General features: G+C 48.9%; 2 protein-coding genes across 5 annotated transcripts; one reads left to right on the top strand and one right to left on the bottom strand.

Moving 5' to 3' along the window:
• Positions 1 to 27: 27 nt before the first annotated feature.
• Positions 28 to 15,163, top strand: RETSAT (retinol saturase). Of its 4 annotated transcripts, XR_015136774.1 has the most exons (12): positions 28 to 372; positions 2,504 to 2,686; positions 3,103 to 3,344; positions 4,067 to 4,268; positions 5,371 to 5,568; positions 7,733 to 7,852; positions 12,135 to 12,273; positions 12,522 to 12,631; positions 12,707 to 12,873; positions 13,061 to 13,220; positions 13,425 to 13,999; positions 14,923 to 15,163. XR_015136774.1 is itself a non-coding variant. In XM_086326516.1 (11 exons), exons 1-11 carry the CDS (start codon positions 204 to 206, stop codon positions 13,562 to 13,564), a joined length of 1,830 nt encoding a protein of 609 aa, XP_086182642.1. In that variant the 5' UTR covers positions 28 to 203; the 3' UTR covers positions 13,565 to 14,892. The 4 variants fall into 4 exon arrangements, 3 of the variants coding, with proteins under 3 accessions (XP_086182642.1, XP_086182643.1, XP_086182644.1); XM_086326516.1 differs by lacking the exon at positions 14,923 to 15,163 and having other exon boundaries at positions 13,425 to 14,892; XM_086326517.1 differs by lacking the exons at positions 3,103 to 3,344; positions 14,923 to 15,163 and having other exon boundaries at positions 35 to 372; positions 13,425 to 14,892.
• On the bottom strand, positions 15,104 to 23,024 carry TGOLN2 (trans-golgi network protein 2). Its single transcript, XM_086326544.1, has 4 exons — positions 22,952 to 23,024; positions 21,929 to 22,707; positions 19,832 to 19,915; positions 15,104 to 19,067 (listed from the first exon to the last, which is right to left on the bottom strand). The coding sequence occupies exons 1-4, from the start codon at positions 22,995 to 22,997 to the stop codon at positions 19,062 to 19,064; spliced, it is 915 nt and encodes a 304-aa protein (XP_086182670.1). The 5' UTR covers positions 22,998 to 23,024; the 3' UTR covers positions 15,104 to 19,061.
• Between the last annotated feature and the right edge of the window lie 1,196 nt (positions 23,025 to 24,220).

The raw sequence follows: 24,220 nt of genomic DNA, 5'->3' as shown, positions 1-24,220 counted from the left end.
AAGCGAGTACGGGGAGCCGCGAGGGTCAATCTCCGCGAGCGACTTCGCCTTTCCGCGAGCGACTTCGCCTTTCCGCGGGCTGATCAGCGGGCACGGTTGACTCCGCCTCCCTGGTGGGAGGACTATCTAACTGAGCAGAGCTGCGGCTCCAGACCCCAGGCGCTGTCCAAGCGAAAGAGTTGCAGGTACCCGGCGCCGGCGCGATGTGGGTGTCGCTGCTGCTACTGGCTGCGCTGCTGCTGGTCGTCCTCGGCAAAGTTTACAAGGGGCTGTTCTCAGGCAGCTCCCCGAACCCCTTCTTGGAGGATGTCCAACGGCCACCCGCGCCTCTGGTGACCGACAAGGAGGCCAGGAAGAAGGTTCTCAAGCAAGGTGAGCGGGGAGACACCCCGGGGACCTAGGCTGCTCCCGAGCATCCTCACGGGTTAGCGTTTCCCAGATGCAAAGTGCTGGAAGGGCATCTTTGCATGTATAGGCGCCCGCTTTAGAATCCACTCCTGGCGAGAGCCTTGGTCCCCGCAGGCCCAGGGAATCGTGGCCTCTGGGTCTCGGGCATCGTCCTGGGCGAGCCAAGTTCTTGTCATAGCCACACTCAGACCCTGCCGCTTGGTATAGCCATGGCTAACGGTTTAAACAAGAAGAGATCTTCCCCCCTCTTTGACTTTAAGACCGTAACATTCTCACTTATCTTCCCCAGGGGTTCAAGGGCGTGGGAGAGCTACACAGAAACCTTTGTAGGAAATTGCATTTGGTTCATCACGGGATGTGACTGATAATGCTGGTCCCATAATCTTGCGGTTGAAGAGAGGCTCAGTGGGGTGCCTCGGGCTCAGAGCTCTTTGTTTACGGAGAATCTGCACTGTCATCTTTTAAAAAGTATTTGTGGGTTTCTTTTAGAGTTTAAAGAAAGAGTTCGGCTGCTTAATAAATAAAATAAAGACAGTATTGTTGTAAGTGGAAGGACTATTATTTCTGAAATCAGAGTTTTAACTGGACTCTGTCACTGTCTCTGTCGCAGAGAATCAAACAGGACTGAGCAACTGAACAACAAACAACAGTGATTTACTCTGTGAAAAAAGTGAAAGTAAAAGTGTTAGTCACTGTCCGACCCTATGCGACCCTGGTAGCCCTCCACGCTCCTCTGTCCATGGCATTTTCCAGGCAAGAATACTGGAGTGGGTTGTCACTTCCTTCTCCAGGAGACCTTCTCCACCTAGGGATCAAACCCCAGTCTCCTACATTGCAGGCACTTTCTCTACTGTCTGAGCCACCAGGGAAGCCTGATGTACTGTGTAACCATTAGCAAGTCACTCCATTTATCTGGATTGGTCTAAAGATGAGATGATTAGTTTGTTTTTGAAACCAAGTGTTGATCTCTCGTAGTGGGTCATGATATCAATTTAATGAGTTGCAACTAGCATTTTAAAATTCAGTCAAATGGAAAATATCAGTGTATCCTACATAGTTGTGCTAAGTATTGTGGAACTTCTTTATATTATATACTGATGTATGAAATGTATTTTTCACTGCAGGTCTTTTAAAAAATGTTTGAAAAGTTCAAAGTTTTTACCGAGTTCTCTGGCATCTTGAAAAATCCCAAAACTCAGTTCTTCTGGAGTGATCTTGAAAGAATAGATCTTATGTAGAAAGTGCCCATACAGCACCATGGGCTGTCCAGTTTGTCTTGTTTAGGTGCTTCCTCCTCGATCCCACATCCAGGCTTTCCCAGTGTGAAGGGGTGGTGCTGTGATTTCTCAGAGGAGCTCTGTCCTGCCTCTGTATCAAGATCTTTAAGAACCATGATCTGAGTGGGCTGCACCACTACTGCCTGCAGATCCTGCATTTTCTGAAGATAACCTGCTTGTGAATAGACTGTTGCATGAGCCACCATCCAGCCCCATGATACTCTTCTCTTGTCCCCCACCTCCTTGTTTTCTTTCTTCCCTAGCTCGGTCTCTGACTGCATTTATTATTCTTAGCCTGGATCATGGTCAGCACTTGTGTGTGTGTGTGATAGTTTATGAATTATTCTTTCCTTGCAAGTAGGGAAAATCCTCAGCTACATAGTGGTTTTGGTTAAATCAGTTCTGCTGCTGCTGCTGCTAAGTCGCTTCAGTCGTGTCCGACTCTGTGCGACCCCATAGACGGCAGCCCACTAGGCTCCTCTGTCCCTGGGATTCTCCAGGCAAGAATACAAGGAGTGGGTTGCCATTTCCTTCTCCAATGCATGAAAGTGAAAAGTGAAAGGAAGTCGCTCAGTTGTACCCGACTCTTGTGACCCCATGGACTGCAGCCAGTTCAGATCAACCTAAATCACTTTGTTCAACCTTTCCCAGTGGGTCCTGAGTATGTCCTAGGTAAAATGTTTGAGATATTTTAGTGAGGAGCCCTGTGCCAAACTGCTCTAGAAATTTTTTGGAGCATCATATAAGCTAGAACATTCTGCCTTGCTTTCCACCTCATTGTCCTTTCATTGCGCTCTCCATCTCCTCCTTTGCTGCAGCTTTCTCCGTCAGCCGAGTGCCAAAGAAGCTGGATGTGGTGGTGATTGGCAGTGGCTTTGGGGGCTTGGCAGCAGCTGCAATCCTAGCCAAAAGTGGCAAGCGAGTTCTCGTTTTGGAACAACATACCAAGGCAGGAGGCTGTTGTCATACCTTTGGAACGAATGGCCTTGAATTTGACACGGGTAAGGCTGCCAAGGCAAAGGGGTGGGAGCAGGAGGTTTGGAGCAGCCGCAGTGGGACGATCCTGGGCTTTTCAGTGGTTTTGGAGGCCCAGGTTTTCTTTGCCCTGGGCACTGTTGGTCTGACAGCTTTCCTGCCCAAATTCCTTTAGAAAAATTCCAATCTGATCTCAGATGAAGGGAAAAGAAGTTAGAGACACACCACATGTATCTCCATGGTCTGACAGCTGTACCTGCTGAACTGGGCGGGGATCTAGTGGTTTCTGCTGCAACTCCCCTTTTCAGAAAGGGTGGGTACCCCCTCTGTGGGCGTGGGCTTGGCCTGTAAGACGCCTCTTTCACCTCGCTTCCTTGTTGGAGCCTTTCCAATGCTCAATTCCCTTATCTCTATCATGCCTTATTTTTCTATTTCTCAACAGGAATCCATTACATTGGGGATATGCAGGAGGGTAGCTTTGACCGTTTTATCTTGGACCAGATCACTGAGGGGCAGCTAGACTGGGCTGCCTTGTCCTCTCCCTTTGACATCATGGTACTAGAAGGGCCTGATGGCCGAAAAGAGTTTCCCATGTACGCGGGGATGAAAGCCTACATTCAGGGCCTCAAGGACAAGTTTCCCCAGGAAGAAGCTGCCATTGACAAGTATATGAAGCTGGTTAAGGTAATACGGACATGTGTTATTCCCAACAAGGCTTACCTTCCTTATTAGTGGAGTGACGGGTGAGGGAGGCAGGAAGGAGGAACAGACATGTTTGTCTGGAACTCAGCCCAGGTCCGAGTTGACCTCTGTGCTCAGCCAGGCCCTCTCTCTGGAGCCTGGGCTCAGCAGCTGCCACTCACACTCTGGCCTGGCCAGGCTGGCTTCCATGTGGTTACATCTGTAACCCCTTTCCTCTGTAACCTCACTTCATCTGAGACCAGATTGGAATTTTTCAAAAGGAATTTGGGCAGGAAACTGAAAAGCAAAAAAGGACTCATCTGAGGGGAGAATGGGAAAAAAAAAGAAAAAAAAACTTAGAGTACAGAGTTTTACGATCCAAATTTAGCCAAGTTCTGCTTCCCTGATGGCTCAGCAGGCTCAGAATCCAGTGCAGGAGACCACCTGCAATGCAGGAGACACAGGTTGGATCCCTGATCCGGGAAGATCCCCTGGAGAAGGAAATAGCAACCCACTCCAGTTTTCTTGCCTGGAGAATCCCCATGGACAGAGGAGCCTGACAGGCTACAATTCATAGCTTGGAAAAAGTCGAACATGACTCAGCAGCTAAACCACCACCACCAAGTGTTGCTGGTCCCTTGGACTGTGCAGGCTGTTGGACAGGCAGTTCTGTCACAGCGGGTCTGGAGGTGAGCCCTGTTCCTCCCTGCTTACTCCCCTCCCAGGTGGTATCCCGTGGAGCCATTTATGCTGTCCTGCTGAAGATCCTCCCACTGCCCGTGGCTCAGCTCCTCACCAAGTATGGGCTGCTCACCTACTTCTCTCCGTTCCTTCGTGCATCCACCCAGAGCCTGGCTGAGGTCCTGCGGCAGCTCCCCGCCTCCCCGGAGCTCCAGGCTGTGCTCAGCTACATCTTCCCCACTTACGGTGGGTCCTGGCCTTGGGCCCTGGGAAGCCCCTGGCTCTTAGTCTTTCTTCCTGAGCCTGGTTTATTCAGTCGCTCAGTCATGTCCGACTCTTTGCGACCCCATGGACTGCAGCACGCCAGGCTTCCATGTCCTTCACTATCTCCTGGAGTTTGCTCAAACTCATGTGCATTGAGTCAGTGATGCCATCCAACTATCTCATGCTCTGTCACCCCCTTCTCCTGCCTTCAATCTTTCCGAGCATCAGGGTCTTTTCCAATGAGTTGGCTCTTTGCATCAGGTGGCCAAAGTATTAGAACTTCAGCTTCAGCATCAGTCCTTCCAGTGAATATTCAGGACTGATTTCCTTTAGGATTGACTGGTTTCATCTCCTTGCTGTCCAAGGGACTCTCTAGAGTCTTCTCCAGCATCACAGTTCAAAAGCATTTCTTTGACTCTGAGGCTGCCTAGCTAACTAAAGTGGAGCTGCTCACACTCCAGGTCTTCTTGAGCTTAGGGAAGAAATGCCTGTCTTCCTCCCTGCTGGATACCTTGATAAAAATCCCCCTCACCTGTGTCCTGGATGGTTTTCTTTCTAGTCCACACTCTCCTCCCTGGCAGCATGGCAGTTTGCAGGGAGGTCATTCCCACTGGCCCAAGACCTGGAACACTCCCTGTTTGCCTGTTTGGATAGAAAGAGGCTGCCCTGAGAATCACTTGGATCCTGGGAGGCATAGACTCAGGTTGCATGTTTTCTATTTTTTTTTTTTTTTGGTCACGCTATGCAGCTTGCAGGATTGTAGTTCCCCAACCAGGCATTGAATCCAGGCCCCCCACAACAGGGAAAGCACCTAGTCCTAACCACTGGACCACCAGGGAATTCCCAAAGGCTGCATGTTTTCTGACAGGAACCCGTGTTCCTTTTTTATTTTTTCATTGGAAGAAAATTACTTTACAATTTTGTGTTGGTTTCTGCTGTACAGCAATGTGAATCGCCATAATTATACATGTATCTCTTTCCTCTTGAGCCTCCCTCCCCTCCCCCCACCCCACCCCTCCCATGTTCTGCTCTGAATGGTGTTGCTGCCTGCTCTTGCCTCATCACCCCCTCCTTCCTTCTATAGGTGTGACCCCCAGCCACACCACCTTTTCCATGCACGCTCTGCTGGTTGACTACTTCTTAGAAGGGGCCTTTTATCCCCGAGGGGGCTCCAGTGAGATCGCCTTCCACACCATCCCTGTGATTCAACGGGCCGGGGGCGCTGTCCTCACAAGGGCCCCTGTGCACAGCATCCTGCTCGACTCAGCTGGGAAAGCCTGTGGTGAGAGCCCTGCATCGTCTTCACAGTCCTTGGCGTCGGTGGGAGAGACTGGGAGTGGAGAGCAAAGAAAGCACTGAGGGCAGAGACCTCCAAATAGGGGGTTACAGGCTGGAATCTGCCTCAATCTGGGGCTGCCTGGGAATAGCAATTGACATGGTCTGGAAGTGAAAAGGACACAGGAAGGATAAAGGGTGGTGTGGTCCCCAGAGAACAGTATTTCATCATTTATTCAATACAGACAAGTAGTTATCCTTTAATCCAGGAGTTCCTTGAGTGTAGAGGCGGTGTCTTTTTTATCTTTATGTCTATAGACTTTAGCACATACTGGAGCCCAGTATATGTTTGTTCAGTGACTGATAGAGTGAGTTGTAACCTGGGTGCTCCATAGGGTGGTGTGGAGGCCGCCAGGATGCCCTGTAAATGGCAGAGTGGGGCTCAGACTCTACCTTGGCTCAGGTGTTTGCTGTCACCTGAGCAGAGAGTCAAAATTCCACCAAGGATAAACTGCAAGGAGAGGCTCTATGCAGGGAAGGGCTCTGGTAAATAGACAGACCATCTAGGGTAACTTCAGAAGCCTCGGCAAAGGGAGGAGAGAGAGGCCTGAAGGAAACAGGGCTGGTGTGATGGTGAATTCACCAGAGTAAGCATTCAAGAAGGAGGTAATGAGTGGGTGGCCCAAGGCACCCAAAAGTCAAGGGAGAAAAGGCCATCGGTAATGTTTGAGGACGTATCTGTAGAAGAGACTGCAAAGTTCCCAGCAGTGAGGCAGGGGTGGCCATCAGCTGTGCAAGACTTTCTCTCACAGTCACAAACCAGTTTTCCTTCCAGCCGTCAGGTGGTCTGTGAACCAAGGAGGGTTTATCATTGAATTAAATTCAGTTCTGGATATATTTATGTTTTTCACATGCTATGTGATAAAAGATGGAGATAAAAGATAAGTAAATCCTAATCTCTAACTCAAGAAGTTTCCAGTCTCAGAGGGCAGATGACTGAGATATAACCAAGGTGCCGCATGGAGGCACGAACTGAGGCTGGAGGTGGCACAGGATGGTGGGACCGGGACCCTCAGAGGGAGGTCGTGATAGGTGAGAGGAAGCTGGTCAGAGGGGAGAGGAGGTCATTCCAGGTCGGGGGAACAGAATGTGCAGAGGCACGGAGATATGAAAGAGCTGAGTTTCTTTTTTCTCTTTTTTGGCTGCACTGGGTCTCAGTTGCGGCACATGGAATCTTTGGTCTTCTTTGGTCAACTCTCATCTGTGGCATGTGGGATCTAGTTCCCTGACCAGGGATCGAACCTGGGCCCCCTTCATTGGCAGCTCAGTGTCTTAGCTACTGGACCACCAGAGAAGTCCCATGAGCTGAATATATTTAGGCATCTGAAAATGTTAGGTTGAATCATAAGAGTCTGTCACATTTCTAGGTTAAAAAAATGATTGACTGTCAGCCGTTGGGGGCTTCCCAGATGACACAGTTGGTAAAGGATCCATCTGCAATGCAGGAGCTGCAGGAGATGTGTGTTTGATCCCTGGGTCGGAAAGATCCTCGGAGAAGGAAATGGCAACCCACTCCAGTATTCTTGCCTGGGAAATCCCATGAACAGAGGAGCCTGGCAGGCTACAGTCCATGGGGTTGCAAAGAGCCAGACACAACTGAGCATGAATGCACACACATGCTATTTGCATATAGTCCTATCTAATAGTTTGGTGAAAACTGTCAGACAGTCAGAGATGAGGCTGGATCCACAGAAGGGAGCACATCACAGAAGGCTGATAGGAGGGTTTGGAGTTTAATTAGAGGTTGAGGTGTCACTGGAGGGTTTAAAAGAGAGTGTGTTGGAACCAAAAACTCTGGCAACAGTAAAGAAGGACCTGGCATTTTAATGAAGGCTATCAGCTCACGGGCTCTGTCTGGGTTAGTGTGGAGGTTGGCTGGTGGCTAAAGAGAAGAGCTCCCATATCAGATAGAGAGAGAGCTAGAAAGCCAGTGGGGACTGTGGGCCTTTTGGGCCTTGTAGGCAGTGCTTTGGGCTGATCCCTCACTCTGCAGTTTTAGCTGGGGCCTACCTGCCTGGGTCAGTGTGGGAGAGATGGGGTTGGGTAGGAATGGGGGCCTTTCTTGTCTTCTTGGAGTGCGCAGAACCTCAGCTAAGCTCTTGTGCCTGCAGGTGTCACTGTGAAGAAGGGTGAGGACCTGGTGAACATCTATTGCCCCATCGTGATCTCCGACGCGGGATTGTTCAACACCTACGAGCACTTGTTGCCAGAGCAGGCCCGCTGTCTGCCAGGTAAACAAATGAGTTGCGTGGCTCTCCTCCGAGTGCCCTGGACCTGCCCTCTGCTTCCAGCTGACTCAGCCTGGCTGATGCTTTCCCCAGCATCAGGGCTGCCCTTTGACCCTCCTTAGGCAGAAAAGGTGAGCACACCAATTTCTATTAATAACATCTATCCCCAGCAGGCCTCTGTTTAGGGGGTGGGATAACTTCCTTTTTCCTGCATCTTCCCCAAAGACCCTTTAGTTTTTATCTCTCATTTCATCCTTGGCAAATTTACACCCTTTCCCCTGATAACCTTAACTGCGTTTCCCTTTCCTCTTTCAAGTTTCCAGTCCCAGTTGCCCATTTCTGGTTTCCTTTGATCTTAGATCATCTCCCTGATAGTTAATGATGGTGGATTGAGTCTTAAAGGAATGGTTCCTGGGTTTTTCATTAAGTTTGCCATGTGAATTCTGCTTCCTTCCTTAATTTCGTACTTGTTTGGTGTGGGGAAGTCTGGTCTGACATTGCTGTTAAGGGAAGGGAAGGCTGGAGTGGAGACGAAGGTCTTGATATCGTTGCTGTGGGCCTTATTTGGGACCTAAGGTTATGTTTTCCTGCCTCTGCAAGGAACCAGCTTTGTATTGGTGCTGAGGCTGCAGGGGTATCCTCCTGGATTCTTCTCCTGGAGCCCTGCTCTCAAAACCTGGGACCCAGATAGAAATAAGCCTGAGTCCAGTCATCTCTGGGTTTCCCAGGTGGCTCAATGATAAAGAATCCATCTGCCAGTGAAGGAGATGCAGGAGACTCGGGCTCAATCTTTGGGTGGGGAAGAGCTCCTGGAGGAGGAAATGGCAACCCACTCCAGTATTCTTGCTGGGATAATCCCATGGACAGAGGAGCATGGTGGGCTACAGTCCATGGGTTTGCCAAGAGTTGGACATGACTGAGCACACACACACATGCCAGTCATTTCTACTGCAGGCCGTGTCCAAAAATAAAAGCCTGTGGTTTTGTGTGGGGAGCCATGTCTGTGTGCGAGCTTTACCTTTGTCCTTGCATCTGATCCTCAGCTGCTGGGTAGAGCTCATGTTGATGGCAGGGGAAATGGAGGCACATAGGTGAATCGCTGCCCAAGGCCCACCCAGCTGGAGGCAGCCAAGTGGAGAGGAAGAGGCTGATGTTTCTGACTCCTAAGCCTGGATTCCTGGTACCCTTTGGGCTGGAAACGTGGGGCTTCCAGAGAGAAGGCCTTACTAGAAGGAGGAGGAGAGCAGATCAGCTCCCAAGGGACAGAGTGGCTGAGCCAAGGTTAGCTGGGGCATCACCATTTGGAAATGGAGCTGGCAGCTCCCAATGTGATTGAGGGATGGAGGCCGCTGGCCGGGAAGGGGCCAGCGATCTAGGAGGGTGAGAGAGAGGTCTGTGTCCAGGCCTCTGGCTGGGGTGGGAGGTGGGGAGTAAGAGTAGCCCAAGATGCGTTTGGGATGGAAACCTTGATGGAAACCTGAGGAGGAGCCTAGAGCCCAGTACAAGAAGCATCCACCCTGGAGGGTGGGCCCGCGGCTGCTCTTGGGGAACCCGGGAAAGAGACCCAGTAGAAAACTGAGGTCTTGGCTTTCCTGGTCGGCGAGAGGGTCGGCGGCTGCTGTGACTGTCTCTGGGGTACAGGACGTGTACTTGGGAAACAGGCCCTCAGCCCTTTGCCTCCTTTCACTGGGCCTCGGCCAATGTCCACTGCCAGCAGAGGCCTTCCCTCTCTCAGGCTGGGTGAGCTGTGTGGCCTGAGGCAGAGACCGCCCAGTGGCCTTTGGTACTTCCAGCCTCCCTCTCTCCCAGGACCTTTGAACCCTGACGCTGTCTCCTAATGGCCCTGGGCCCTCATCAAGTGCACGTCCTCAGGTGACAAAAAATCCACGAGAAAGAGAATGCAAATAAATGACATGGAGTAATTGGAGGGACACCTTAAAAAAAAAAAAAAAAGCGAAAGTATTTTCCTGCCTAGAATGATTCCTAGTTCCCTTTGAATCTAAAAGGCATTAAGAACATAATTTGTTTTTTGTTTGTTTGTGTGTGCTCAGTTGTGTTTTGCTCTTTGCAACCCCATGGACTATAACCTGCCAGGCTCCTCTGTCCATGGGATTCTCTTGGCAGGAATACTGGAATGGGTTGCCGTGCTCTCCTCCAGGGAATCTTCCCCACCCAGGGATTGAACCTGAGTCTCCTGTGTCTCCTGCATTGGCAGGTGGATTCTTTACCCTAAGCCACATGTGTAAAGAACATAATTTCTTTTACACTTAATGGTCATACAACCTAAGTGAATAAGGAAAGGACCCTATGAGGGAGTTCTGTATTTTCTGGAAACTGCTTTCTGTGTTTAGAGATACAGGGGAAGATTACTCTTATATTTGTGGGCTCTCCTTGTTCCAGCTAGTTATTGTTTAGTCCCTAAGTCGTGTCTGACTCTTTTGTGACCTCATGGACTGTAGCCTACAGGCTCCTCTTTCCATGGGATTTCCCAGACAAGAATACTGGAGTGGGTTGCCATTTCCTTCTCCAGGGGATCTTCCCAACCCAGAGATCGAACCTGGGTCTCCTGCATTGTAGGCAGACTCTTTGCTGACTGAGCCACCAGGGAAGCTCCACCTTAGTCAACCTCTGGCCCCACCGAAAGACAGTACATGGTTTTGACTTGGTTATTCCACTCCTACCTTCTTTCCCACCCCCAAATTCTATTTTGGTCACATGGTGCTGGATGCAAAAACAAAAAAGGGAGCTTGCCCCTCCTTCACTGGCAGGTACAGCTTCCACTGCTCACATGCATCTCAGCCCTGAGGACAGTCTCCTGTGCCAGCACCCTCCGCCCTCCTCCTGCCTGAAGGACCGGCCACCCCTCCCAAGTGGGAGCTGGATGAATCCCAGTTTGAGAACCTTTCAGACAGTGGTGGCAGTGATGCTCAACCGAGAGGCCGCAGAGACTCCTGGGATTCCTGATGTTTCCAGCTGTTTGGGGTAGAGATTCTGACAGTTCTGTCTCTGTATCAGAGATGGAAACAGGATATCTTGTGGCCTTGGGGACAAGGCAGTGCTGGTTGGGGTCGAGAGTATGGAGGTGAGGTGGTCAGACCGAGGGAGTCTTTGTGAATAGGAGTGCCTTTCTTAAATTCTGGGGCTGAGCTTGGACATTATTGAGGATGTTTTGAAGAGGACATTTGTTTGAGCGAGGAACACTCACTGACAAAATAAGTAAAGGAGCTGAGGCTGGTCTGGAGCAGTAGGGTTTGGTCTCATCATTGCGTGACTGATTTGAGACCCAGGGTTCTTTTAATTGACTTTTTTATGGAATATAGTTGCTTTTCAGTGTTGTGTTACTTTCTGCTGTAGAACAAAGTGAATCAGTTATAGGTACACATATATCCCTTCGTTTTTAGATTTCCTTCCCCTTTAGGTCACCACAGAGCACTGAGTAGAGTTTCCTGTGCTATACGGTAGGTTCTCGTTAGTTATTTATTTCATGTGTGTGTGGGGGTCAGGGCGGGGGGTAAGTTAGTCGCTCAGTCCTGTCCAACTCTTTGTGATTCCATGGACTGTGACCTGCCAGGTTCCATGGACAGAGGAGGGAGCCTGGCAGGCTATAGTCCATGGAGTTGCAAAGAGTCGGACATGACTGAGGGACTAACATTTTCACTTTTATCCATTAGATGGTTTGTAGTCAACTTAATACTGAAGCCAAGGCTTGTAACAGACTGCTGTTCACAGCCGTGGCCTTTGTCATGTGGAGCCCTGTCCTCTGCTCGTATTGATTTATTGGCTGCACTGGTCTTTGTTGCTGCACGCAGGCTTTCTCCAGTTGTGAGCAGGGGCTACTCTTTGTTGTGGTGCACAGACTTCTCAGTGCAGTGGCTTGTTTTGGAGCATGGGTTCTAGAGCACAAGCTCAGTAGTTGTGGCACACAGGCTCTGAGGTATATGGGATCTTCCCCAACCAGGGGTTGAACCCATATCCCCTGCATTGGCAGATGGATTCTTTACCACTGGATCACCAGGGAAGTCCCTGCTCTTAACTTAGACATTAAGGTGACAATGGGACCATGACACAGATGCTGTGAATGGCTCAGGGAGCTGGCCATCTCTGCTTCTCAAGGCATTCAGAGCAGATGTCTGGGGCCATGGCCATCACAGGCAGGAGACTGAGGAGCAGGCCGAGTTGTCCAAACAGCTGAGGCTGCAGATGAGGCGAGTGGGTGTCTGCTGGCTCCCGGGGTGGTGGCAGATCTTGGTGGTCTCCTTTTCACGGCCCTCCTAACCGTCTACAGGTGTGAAGCGGCAGCTGGGGATGGTTCGGCCCGGCCTGAGCATATTCTGTGTCTTCATCTGCCTCCGAGGCACCAAGAAGGACCTGGGGCTGCCGACCACCAACTACTATATTTATTTTGACAAAGACATGGACAGGGCGTAAGGCATGGGTGTACATGTGCAGGAAGGGTAGCAGCCTGGTCCCCCAGAGCCACAGATGCTAGGGGGGAAGCAGCAGGATATAGGATGGGAGGAGATGGGCAAGAATCTACTCTGAAAGGACTTTTTCCCACCTGGGCTGTGCCTTGGCTTCATCCCTTGGGGGCACCTGGGGATAAGCTGTGCTCGGGGTGGGGCTGGTGGCTGTGGGGGACATGGCCAGGGCCAACAGCCCCTCTCCTCCCCAGGATGGAGCACTATGTCTCTCTGCCTGGGGACAAGGCCGCCGCGCACATGCCCCTTCTCTTCATTTCCTTCTCGTCGGCCAAGGACCCAACTTGGGAGGACCGGTACCCAGGTGAGGCTTGATGTGCTGGGGGCTGGGGCTTGGGTCGGGAGGGGCGGCAGCAGTGACCTGGCTCTGTGTCCCCAGACCGGTCGACAGCGATCATCCTAGTGCCCACCTCATACGAGTGGTTCAAGGAGTGGCGGGACGAGCCCCAGGGAAAGCGGAGCAGTGCCTACGAGAACCTCAAGAGCTCCTTTGTTGAAGCCGCTGTGTCGGTCTTCCTGAAGCAGTTCCCACATCTGGAGGGGAAGGTAGGAGGGCAGAGTTGGTGGTCGGTGCATCTCCGCCCCTTCTATGGGGCTGGGAATGAGGCCTGGGGTGACTGAGCTCCAGGGGAGCCTATGCTGGCTGGCAGCTCGTGCAGGGGCAGGGAAAGAAGAGGTGAGGGTCTCACAAGGTCCCCCTCCCACTCTTCGGCCACCTCTTTTGCCTCTTCAGGTGGACAGTGTGACTGGAGGGTCCCCACTGAGCATTCAGTTCTACCTGGCGGCTCCCCAGGGGGCCTGCTACGGGGCTGACCATGACCTGGGCCGCCTGCATCCTGGTGCAATGGCCTCCATAAGGGCCCAGAGCCCCATCCCGAACCTCTACTTGACAGGTATGCTGAAGGCCCCATCCTGCCAGGAAAACTGGGACCCTGGGCCTGTCAGTCAGTCCTCTGTTTCTGTTGCCTTGGTGGCTGAGGACCCTGGTCCTGGTCTGAAGGCATCTCTGTGGCCCTGGCTCAGGGGCCAGTCTCCCCACTGCCCTGCTTGGAGGTGGGGCGGGGGGATGCTCACAGGCCTCCACTGTTGTCTCCCAGGCCAAGATGTCCTCACCTGTGGGTTGACTGGAGCCCTGCAAGGGGCCTTGCTGTGCAGCAGTGCCGTCCTGAAGCGGAACTTGTACTTAGACCTTTGGAAGCTTGGCTTGCGGATCCAGGCCCGGAAGAAGAAGAATTAGTTGGCTCAGGGAGGAGTCAGAGGAACTGGCACATCCCCTGCCTCACCTGTGTTTTTCTGCATTAGTTCCTTAATCACGTAAAGCACTCTAACTATTGTTTCTCATTTCTGGATACAGGTCCAACACACAGATCTAGCATAGATGGTGGTTCTTAAACTGAAGCTCTCTCACACCTTTTAGAACATGCTGTTCCTACAAAACGCCCAGCGTGGGCTACTGACGTGGGTGGCTTTCATGGCCTGTCAAGCTGCGCTCTGCATCCCACACCCATACCTCCTATGTCTGAGCCATCAAATGGATTATTCTCATCAGGTGGCTAGAACCCTCGAGAGCATGGGTCAGCTGGAGCAGGGGGGTCCTGTTGGCCTGAGGCTTCTCCTCCCGTTCCCCCTTAGTGCCTCAATGCAGGAGTTCTACACAACAGAGAGGTGTCTGGTGAGCATGGTTTGGCTTGTAGTTCCACAGGCTCAGAGGATGCAGATCCTATTTTTCTGGTTCCAGTGGCTCTTCTGAGAGTGTGGGGAAACTCCTGTGATATGGTCCATGTGGATGTGGGGGCTGGCAGTGGACAGGACGTGTTAGTTAGCAAGGTATATACGTTATGGGAGAACATCCAATTCGTATGCAGCTGGGGCCTAGGCTTCCTTTTGATTGGAGTCACGCTGGGTTCTCACTGTGTCAGCACCAGGATACCCTCCCAGACCTCAGGGCCTGAGCACCAAGGTGCAGCTTCCCAAAATACACAGCAGTCAGGGCAGAGGCCTAGAAAGACAGCTTCACTGGGGTTGACACAGGCGGAAAGCATTCCAGCCAAGGGTACAGCAAAGGACAAACACTGGGCGGTAACGAGTATATTATGACGAGCAGCCCAGTTACCTCTGACCTAGAACCAGGGCTGCCTGGTGAGGAGGAATGGGGTTGGAAGTAAGGATCAGGTCATGGAAAGTTACAGAATGTGTGCAACGCCTGGGAATGCATTTCCAGTGTGTTGGAACTTACATGGGGATCGGGTGGGAAGGTGAGTGAAGGTGCTAAAGGTTAACAAAAAAAAAAGACCTTTTCCTTACTAACATGCCTTATGTCAGTCAATTTTAATGCAGTACTAATAACCTTAATATTTTAGAGGGGGATTAAGAGGTACAATATAATCATTAATACTAAAATAACTTCATATGGGGACAAATGATTATAGACTTATTGTGATCAATTTTGTAATGTATACAAATGTCAAATCACTGTGTTGTACACCTGAAACTAATACAATGTATATCAACTATACTTTTTTTAAAAAGAGGAAAAAATTAAATTTAATAATTTTATAGCTCTAATATTTGAAATTTGTTTTGGTTTCTATGCAGAGATACAAAACTACGTGGTGATGGCATTCACAGAAACTCAGTAAAACATTATATGGAAAAATACTTATCGTTGGACCAAATAAGCTTTAAAGAAATAAATCATTAAATTACAATAAGAAAAATAAAACTGCACAACAGTGGTATTCTGCTAATTGGGTGAACAAAAAAGAAGGGAAACAACTTCAGCAATCAACCATTTATTGAACACTTTAAAATTCTGAATTAAAGGAATACCAAAGAGTGTGAGGAAGCTGGTTTTGTTGGCAGCTTGAAACCTGATAAAGCTCAGACCCAATGCCTTTATGAGGAGTTTCAAGATTGGGGTATTTGGGAAATCCACATGTGACTTCATGGAATTGGGCTGAGATTCAGTCTTAGTTCTTGACGTACAGTTAAATTTGAGAAATCTCTCCCCAGGTTTCCTTCTTAAGCAAGGCAAGGCCAGACACAATGGTCCCACCCAGAATGTTTAGGAGATAGCTGGCAGAAGTACAGGGTCTGGTGCAGAGTGCTCTCCTCCCTGCTCAAATGGTTCAGAACATGTGCAAGGCTTGCCAGCTTTCATCTCACATGCAGCAGCATTCCACATATAGTCACCCTCCCAAAATGAGGGGCAGGCTTGTGAATTAAATGATGTGAAGTGGGAGGAGGAAATGAGAATCCCTACTGGGAATTTGAGAGGTTTAGGGGTCTGTCACCAAGTTTCACGAAAAGCCATCACGTGGCAAGAAATGTGAGTGTACATAGCTAGTTGTCAGGTCTTTACGAGTTAACTTAGCCTTTTTAGGTAGACTCTTCAAATGATTCTAAAGCACAGATTCCTCCAAATAGAAACCACTCTTCAACCAAAAACTGGGCGGCAAAGCAAAGCACAGAGCTGACTGGATAGGGCACCTCTCCTGCCTGCCCGCGCCCCACCCCAGCTAGAGAGATCCTCCCACTACCACCAGCTCACCCTCATCTACACAATCTCTAGGAAAACACGCTTCAAAGAGTATCTTCAAGATGACAGTGACCCAGAAAACAACTTTTCCTTTGGTGTGGGAGATTTCTTTCAGTGCAATTTCTAAAGTGAAACTTAAACTCGACCGTATTCTTTCACAAGAAATCGTCCTGCTCTGAGACTTAAAAAGTGAAGCTACATGGACTCCACAATACGTATGTGTCCACCTGGTGCCAACCTGCTCTCGGTGCCTGAAACCAATCTTGCTTTCTGCTCTCCTCCTTCCTAGCAGAATCCATCAATAAGGGCAGCAACCGGCAGACAGAAAGCGGTGTGTGAGGCCTCAGAAAGGTCACAGCCAGATGTCCTAAAGAAAGAACACGTCTCCTTTGTGCGGAGAAATGAACTCAGGTCCCCAGGGACTGCCCTTTGTGAGGCAGATATGCAGATGACGCCACGGGCGCTCCCGCGAGGAGCTTCATCTTCTTGGGGAGACCAGACAGAGATGTCAGATACTGACTGCTCTGCTCTGCTTTAGTTCCAAAATGCACGAGTGAGATTCTGTTTACTGGAGTAAAACAGAAAGAGCTGATCAGGTGGGGTGGGGGATTAGGCAGGTGCATGGGCAAACTGGAGCTGGGGCCTGAAAAAACAGGTTTTTGGGGAGGCAAAGGAAAGAAGAGAAGGGAGTGTGCCCTAACTGAAAATCAGCCACCAAAAGCCAGGGGCTGGAGAACGTATCAAGGATGTTGAGGCCTGATGGTTGCCTGACAAGAGGGGCCTTAGGCCCCGGGAGGATGCAGAGAAAGACGGGCAGGACAGCATCAGCCTGCAGAGCTGTAAACACCAGGGTCCATGAACTTGATTCTCAGAGCCACGAGACAGAAGCTTCAGAGCACTCTGGTCTTTACACACACGAGGAAGTGGACAAGAGATCAATGAAGGTGGCTCCTAGGGGAAAAAAAAGATCCAGAAGGGTAGTGAAGTGGGTGGGGGTGTGGGGCAGGGAAGCAAGGAAAATGAAGAGAAAGACTGTAGCTAGAGATATTTTTCTTTTTAATGGATAGGACTTTTGTGCCAAGAGATAAAAATGTCAGCTTGGAGTCGAGATGATCAAAAAGACTGGGCAATTGAGAGGGGCAGCTTAATGTGTAGAAGAAGAGAAATTCTGTTTCAGTGACAACAGGTTGACAAGCTGGAATGTTCACCACACGGCAGGACAGGGTTCTCTGGGAACTAGGCTGAAGACAGAAACTTGGGAGTCACTTATCCAGAGGCTAAAGAATGAGTAAGTTTCTGAGGAGACAAAAGGATAGACCTGTCTTTGCAGGCATTCTCCCCCACCAGCACAGGAAAAGGAAAAGGGAGTTCTCAGAAGCCAGGCGACAAAGACCACAAGAGGAGAGGCTGAATTTGGATGGTCTAAGTGTCCAATTCTATTCAGGGCAAGACTAAGCTTTGAGAACAAGCCACTGGATTTGGTGATCTGAACCTCTGGGAAAACATTCTTGGCAGAAAGACAGAGACTAATGAGTTTGTAAAGGTTATGAGGAGGATGAATGGCAAGGGAACTGAAGCTATACTTTCTGGAGAAGCTGAACAGCAGAATGGACCACAAACAAGATGGATGGGAGCAGAGAATCTGGGCACACAGATAGGTGACAGGAAAATGGTGCCAGTGGAAGACAGGCAGAAATAGAAAACACCAGAGGGGAGGAAGAAAGGCAGGGAAGAGGGAGACAGAGAAGGAAATAAAATAACCATGGTCTTAGGGGATGATGCCAAGAGTCTTCAGTCCTCACCTTTACAAATGTCACCTGCAGAGGATGAAAATCTCCACTCAGTCATGGGCTGTTTTAAGTGAGGTGGAAGATACCATGACAAACACTATGGCCCCTTCTTCCACCAGACTTCTTCAACAGCCTAGAACTCACCCTTTTCCTCTCTCACTTCCCACTTTCTTAAATTTCCCTGAGATTAGCTATTCTCTCTGTTTCTTCTTTGCAGAAACAACTCTCTTTAGGCTCTCTATAATAGGGTAGTACAACAGTTAAATGAAACTTCAAACAACAGTCTGATCTAGGAGGCTACCCTTGGTTACCCCCAGGGAATTCTCTAAATTTCTTAAACTTTAATAACCCCTGACATGGGACAGAGCGGGAATTTTTACTAATTAGCCTTACCATTTTATATCAGATAAGAGGACCCTTAACTAGATTTAGGTAAACAAGGGACTATAATCAGTTTGTAAATATAAGTAAATACAAATATTTTAGGCAACAAAGGCAAAGTAAGAATTTGTGGGAATCCTGTTTCTTAAAAGTCCTCTAAAAAAATGCAGACCCAAACCAAATGGTCCTACATGCCTTCAAAGCATGAACTCAACTCTACTTCAGAAAGTTCCTGTAAGGATGGTAAGCAGGCATAAACACAATGTTTCGATAATCGTTAACTGTTATTTTTAAAACATCTGTGACAGGGAACAGTGGCTTTAAGCTTTCCTCCCAGAATCCCCGAGTTCAGTTTTCTGCTCAGTACAACCAAATGCAAGTGGATTCACTTTGTCTTAAGTGATAGGAAACTGTCAGAAGAGCATGAAGAGCTTGCACTAGGCAGGCTGGACTCGAGGGCAAGAAAGCCCGTTTTGTAGCTGCTGTTTCGGTTTGCTGCTGGAGACTTTGAAGAAATTCGTGTTCACAGGAGCCCTCAGGCCATCAGCAGTTACTACCTTCTATATCTTTTGTGGGGTACACATCCCCACAAAGGAAAAGGCCTTGGTAGCAATGGGCCTTAATCTGCAGTTTTCTCCTAGGCCCTCGAAAGTAAATAGTGTTGAGTGCAATGGTGTTTTCAAGGGCTAACCACCTTCAACCCAAGGCCCCCGGCAGGGCACCTACCCAGGGCCAGGATCTCCCTTTGGTCACAGCTGGGTGCCCACATGCTCCTCCACTCACACTCAGAGGGGGACAGCCTGGAAGACACCAGCATAAATAAGGGGAACACAGGAGGACAAGGTCGCCAAAGTGCAGGTGCAAAATCTAAAGCAACCCCCCTTCCCCACCACCTCTGCTAGCCCTGACTTGCCACCAAACCCTGGAGGAGGGGGTGTCTCTTAGGTCACAGTGTTTTTCTCTTCATTCTTCTTGATTTAGAGACAAATCAGCAGGGAGGACAAGGTTCTCAAGAACAGAAAAAATCAAATCTGAAACGAGAGCAATACAATCCATTGGTAACTTTCATCTGTTTTCATCTGTTTTTATATCTTACTGCTGGGATGATGGGGCAGGGGCTGAGGCTGAGGGGAAGAGATCTCCTAGAATTTTCGGTTCAGAGGAAAAACTCAAAATGAAGACAAACTGACCCTCACTGTACAAAAAACAATCGATAAAATAAAAGCTTTTAATACCAATTCTCAGGGTGAGTCAAATGCCTGTGAAAACTTGTGAAGTGCTGGTCGAGTGTGAAAAGTATAGGCAGACAGTCGAGGGAGTTGCTCTGAGGTCTTGATTTTCCCAGAAACTAAGGGGGAAAAGATCACGTGTTTTGGGACTTCCCAATGGGATTGCACTGGTCCAATGGTTAAGACACTGCCTTCCAATGCAAGGGTGCAGGTTCGATCCCTGGTTGGGGAGCGAAGATTCCCACATGCCTCCGCCAAAAAAACCAAAAGAAATCCAGAAGCAACACTGTAACAAATTCAATAAAGACTTTTAGAAAAAAAAATATCACAGTGTTTCTGGGTCTGAGCTTCCTCATCTACTGAAGGAAGATGATGTTGTAGAGGTCCTGAGAATCTTCTAACACTAACACTGCAGACATGTTTACAGGGGATGTCTGTATGCTGTGGTCTGAGAAGGGCAGAGGCAATGGCAAACAGCACCCCCAGAATCAGCTGCTGCCGCTATACCAAACACAAGCCCATGGCTAGGTGCATCTGAGATGGTGTATTCCTCCCTCCTCTCTCACCTTCTGGTCCAAACGTTGGTAGTCAGTAGCCTTTGGCCGCCGTGTAACTTTGGATCTTTTTCCTTCCAGGACGAAAGCTATAATCTGGGGAAAAAGACAAGACAGTGATTAACAAGTGACTTTATGGTGACAGATTTCAGTCTCTGAAATTAGAGGTAATCACCTGGCGGCCCATTTGTTAATGATCTTGACAGCAAAAAGAGTAAACCATTCACAGAAAGGCCCTACTGACAATTATAAGGAGGACAGGGCCTAGTTACATCAGAATCCTTTATCCTAAACGGAAATGACAGGTGCAGGACAGCTGTTCTAGGCTCTAGCCAGCTGGAGTCTATGTGATTTACTCAAGAGAACGCAGCCTATTTAAAAGCAGAAACATCACTCTGCTGACAAAGATCTGTATAGTCAAAGCTATGGTTTTTCTAGTAGTCATGTATGGATGTGAGAGTTGGACCATAAAGAAGGCTGAGTGCTGAAGAATCGATGCTTTTGAACTGTGGTGCTGGAGAAGACTCCTGAGAGTCCCTTGGACTGCAAGATCGAGGCAGTCAATCCTAAGGAAAATCAACCCTGAATATTCACAGGAAGGACTGGTGCTGAAGCTGAAGCTCCAATACTTTGGCCACCTGATGCAAAAAGCCAACTCACTGGAAAAGACCCTGATGCTGGGAAAGATCGACGGCAGGAAGAGAAGGGGGTGACAGAGGATGAGATGGCTGGATGGGATCATAGACTCAGTGGACACGAGTTTGAGCAAACTCTTAAGAGATTGTGAAGGATAGGGAAGCCTGACATGCTGCTGTCCTTGGGGTACAAAGAGTCAGATAGGACTTGGTGACTGAACAACAACACAGTGAAAAGAACTGCCAACTCCTCCCCAACTGAGACTCTTCCAGGCTAAGCAAGTCCCCCTTCTTTTATCTTAATATCAAGCAATACTTACTTCTAATCTGCAAATGTACTCTTTCACCCCACACTTTACTTCATCTGAACCTTACCACTCTCATTTCATACTTAAGGTTACTCTCCATGATAAGCACTCGGATGTAGAGTAAAGAATGTACCTTTAAAATTTTTTTTTTCATGGCCACATTCATGTGGCATTGGGGATCTTAGAACCCCAACCAGAGATCAAACCTGTGGCCCCTGCAGTGAAAGCATGGAGTCTTAACCCCTTAACTGTCAGGGAATTCCCAGGAATGTACCACTTTTACTAAATGTCTTCTCTCATTTCTCACAGATCTAGGCCTTTTGACTATCATGAATTGAACCCTTCAATTTTAGTCAGACTATTAGAAACTATTAAATTCTTAGGGCTCATAAGAAATGCAATCATTTGGGAAGAATCTGAAAATGAATATATATAAAAAACTGAATCACTGTGCTGTACACCTAACACAACATTGTAAATCAACTACACTTAATGTTTTTTTACATTTCAGTTAAAACAAAAAAAGAAATGCAATTATTTTGTCATTGGGAGTCGTTACTAAGCAACACAACAAACCCTGCTGAAGTAAAAGATGAGTGTATTCATGCAATTTCTGGCCTTTCTTCTAATCAGAAACTCAGCTGCAGAACATAGACCCCTGAGTGCTCTGCTGCTGGTATTGACGACTCTGTAACCATTCTTTCTCTTCCTGCGGATGGAAGACAAACGCTTGGGAGAGGAAGCTAGAAATAAGACAGGAAGCACTGAAAACAGGAAGATCACTGCTTTAACTACATACAAACTGTCAGGTCCTCAGGTCCTCCTCAGGATGTGAGAGATTCTAAGTTCCAAGATTATGGGAGGAGACTTTCATTTGGGTCAAATCATAATAATGTCCTAAGCTTCACACGTGATGCAACAGCAGAAGGCACTCGGAGGAAACAGATGTGAAAACAAATGATTTCTAAAACAAAGGGGAAAAAAAACAAAAAAAAAGAACCCTAGAAAATCCAATAGAGAACCCTGGCAGGATCTCAGGAGAAAAAACGGAAGTTTGTTTCTTAAATTCCCAGGGCTTACTGGCTGATGAGTGATGAATACTCACACATCAGGCTTTCTGGGTGGAGGAAATCCCACTCCTCCTCTTAAGGGCATTCTTGCCTTACCTTCCGCTTATTGTGGTAGGCGATATAGAGGGCAGCGACGAGAATGGCTGCTGTCACCAGATACGCAAAAAAGTGGCTGCTCTCTGCACTGGCATTTCCAAGCTTATCCTTATAAAGGTCATCCTTTTTACTCCAAGTATTCGAAAGTGTCCCTTCACGGTTCTCCCTGGAGGCAGGGCCAACCATTTCTTTCTCTTCTTTGGGTGGTGCGTCTTCCTCTGGCTCTGTATCCCCTTCTTCAGTCTCCTTGGGCTCCACATCTTCAGTTAGTTCTAAGGGCTTACCTTCTCCCTCCTGCTGGGGAGAAGAGGGGTCTGCCAACACTTTTCCCCCAGGTTCAGTTCTGGAAGTCTGCAGAGCTTTGCCAGTTACTGTGTTTACGTGAAGCTTGGTGGACTCCTTGTTATCAGAAGAGGGGCTGGAGACCAACTTGTTGGATTGGTCTCTGGGGGAACTGCCAGGGTCGGCTCTCCCGGGGTGCTGCTTGGTTCCCGAATTGTCAGTGCCGGTTTCCCCAGGGTGCTGCTTAGCTCCCGAATTATCAGAGTGGGTTTCCGAGGGGCGCTCCTTGGCTCCCAATTTGTCGAAGCCGGTATCCGCCGGGCGCTTTCCCGAATTGTCAGAGCCGATTTTCGCGTCGGTCTGATTTAGAAAGGTTTGGTTACTGTTTTCTTGCCCAGACTGAGCGATCAAGACGTGCTCCCTGGAGCTTCCTGCAGAAGCCTGATCGTCCTTCGGAGCGGCTGTTCCGGGGACTGGAGCAGAACTGAGCAGGAAGTCTGAAACAGAGAAACTATCTGGCTGAAGAGAGGTACTCGGGGAGAAAGGACTCCTCGGAACGTTGCAACGGGCAAACGGGAGGGGAGTGCTGGCGAGCGGAGAGGTGGCGAGGTTCGGGCAAGCAAGAAGTGAGGTCAGGGGCCGATAGGCCACGGTGAAGATGACGGGCCCCGGGGCGAGAGTGGGATTACTGGGGGCTGGTCTTGGGACTGCGGTGGGGTGGGGGCGGGGGGAAATTCTTACCTGCTGCCGCGACGCTCAGTAACACGAACGCAACCAGGAACCGCATCCTGCACCGACTGCGCTTCCTTCCCCTAATGCTCTCGCGAGATCAGCACGCTGGCTTAGCGTTATGTCCCGCCCCTTCCTGTGTGCGTCGCCACAGCCACACCCACGCAAGGGGCAGAGATTAGAAAAAAGCCCCGAAAGCTGGGGTTCCGCTATTTCATCCGAAGTGTGACTGCTTTTCTTGGTGGTGGGGCTGTATTGTTGCGTGTAGAAGGCGTATTTGTCTTTTCCTGCTTTCTTAGCTCCGCGGCGGCCGCTACAAACTTAGTCCCCCTTTCCTTCTTCGCTCTCGTATTTACGAGACAATACTGGCGGAGCAGGAGCTCCCTGGCCCACGGACGTACCCACGGGAGTGACGTCGTTGGGGCCTGGCGCTTGCTCGCTCCCATCCTCTACCTGCCTTTCTACCTTCTCCCTCCTTCATGGTTCTTTCCCTGCAGCGCACAGATGTGTGGAAATCTGGAAACAGACACTCAACCCATCACCTTTATAGCGGGAGCCTTCGCAACCCTGCTCCCTGCTCTTTTGACCCCCCCACGGAAACGGTGTCAAAGATCTTTTCTTAAAAGTTCATTTGTTTTCTGATCGTGTAAATTATTCATTCACGCTAGAAAAGTCACTAAATGTGTACAAGTAGAAAACAGAATCTCTGCTTTCACCCTTCCAGAGTAGTGACTATCAACGTTTTAGCGTATTTCTGTCTTGCAAACAATATTTTTGATTAGGTAATATCTAACGGTTGAAAAATCAAAATGGGATTTATTTTGTGAAAAGTTCACATTAGAAAGTTACTGAAGCAATTATCTTTAAAAACCTCAAAAAGTTCTTGTGGGATTTCTCTTGTGGTTTAGTGGTTAAGAATCCACCTGCGAATGAAGAGGGCATGAGTTCCATCCTTGGTCCCATGGGGCAGCTAAGCCGGTGGGCCACAACTACTGAACCCAGTGACCTACAGCCAGCGCAACAAGAGAAGTGACAATGAGAAGCCCCTGTTATCTGCAACAAGAGGAAGCCTGAGCAGCGAATAATAAATAATGAAAGAATGTTTTTGCTCTCTAGCTCTCCTCCACAAGTTCCTATTCAGTGATTTTTTAAAACAATTAGGATAAATATAAATGTACTCCCGCCCCCTGTTTCTTAAGTAGTGTGTTTTCATAGTCTTTTATTCTATAATCATTTTCTCCCAAATTGCAATTATTGGATATATAGTTTTGTATCATGCTG

This window comes from Bos grunniens, chromosome 11, assembly GCF_055505025.1.
Source record: "Bos grunniens cultivar Pamir isolate PY7600 chromosome 11, Bosgru_T2T1.0, whole genome shotgun sequence".
In the NCBI taxonomy this organism is placed as follows: domain Eukaryota; kingdom Metazoa; phylum Chordata; class Mammalia; order Artiodactyla; family Bovidae; genus Bos; species Bos grunniens.
This window is presented reverse-complemented; position numbering and strand designations above follow the sequence as displayed.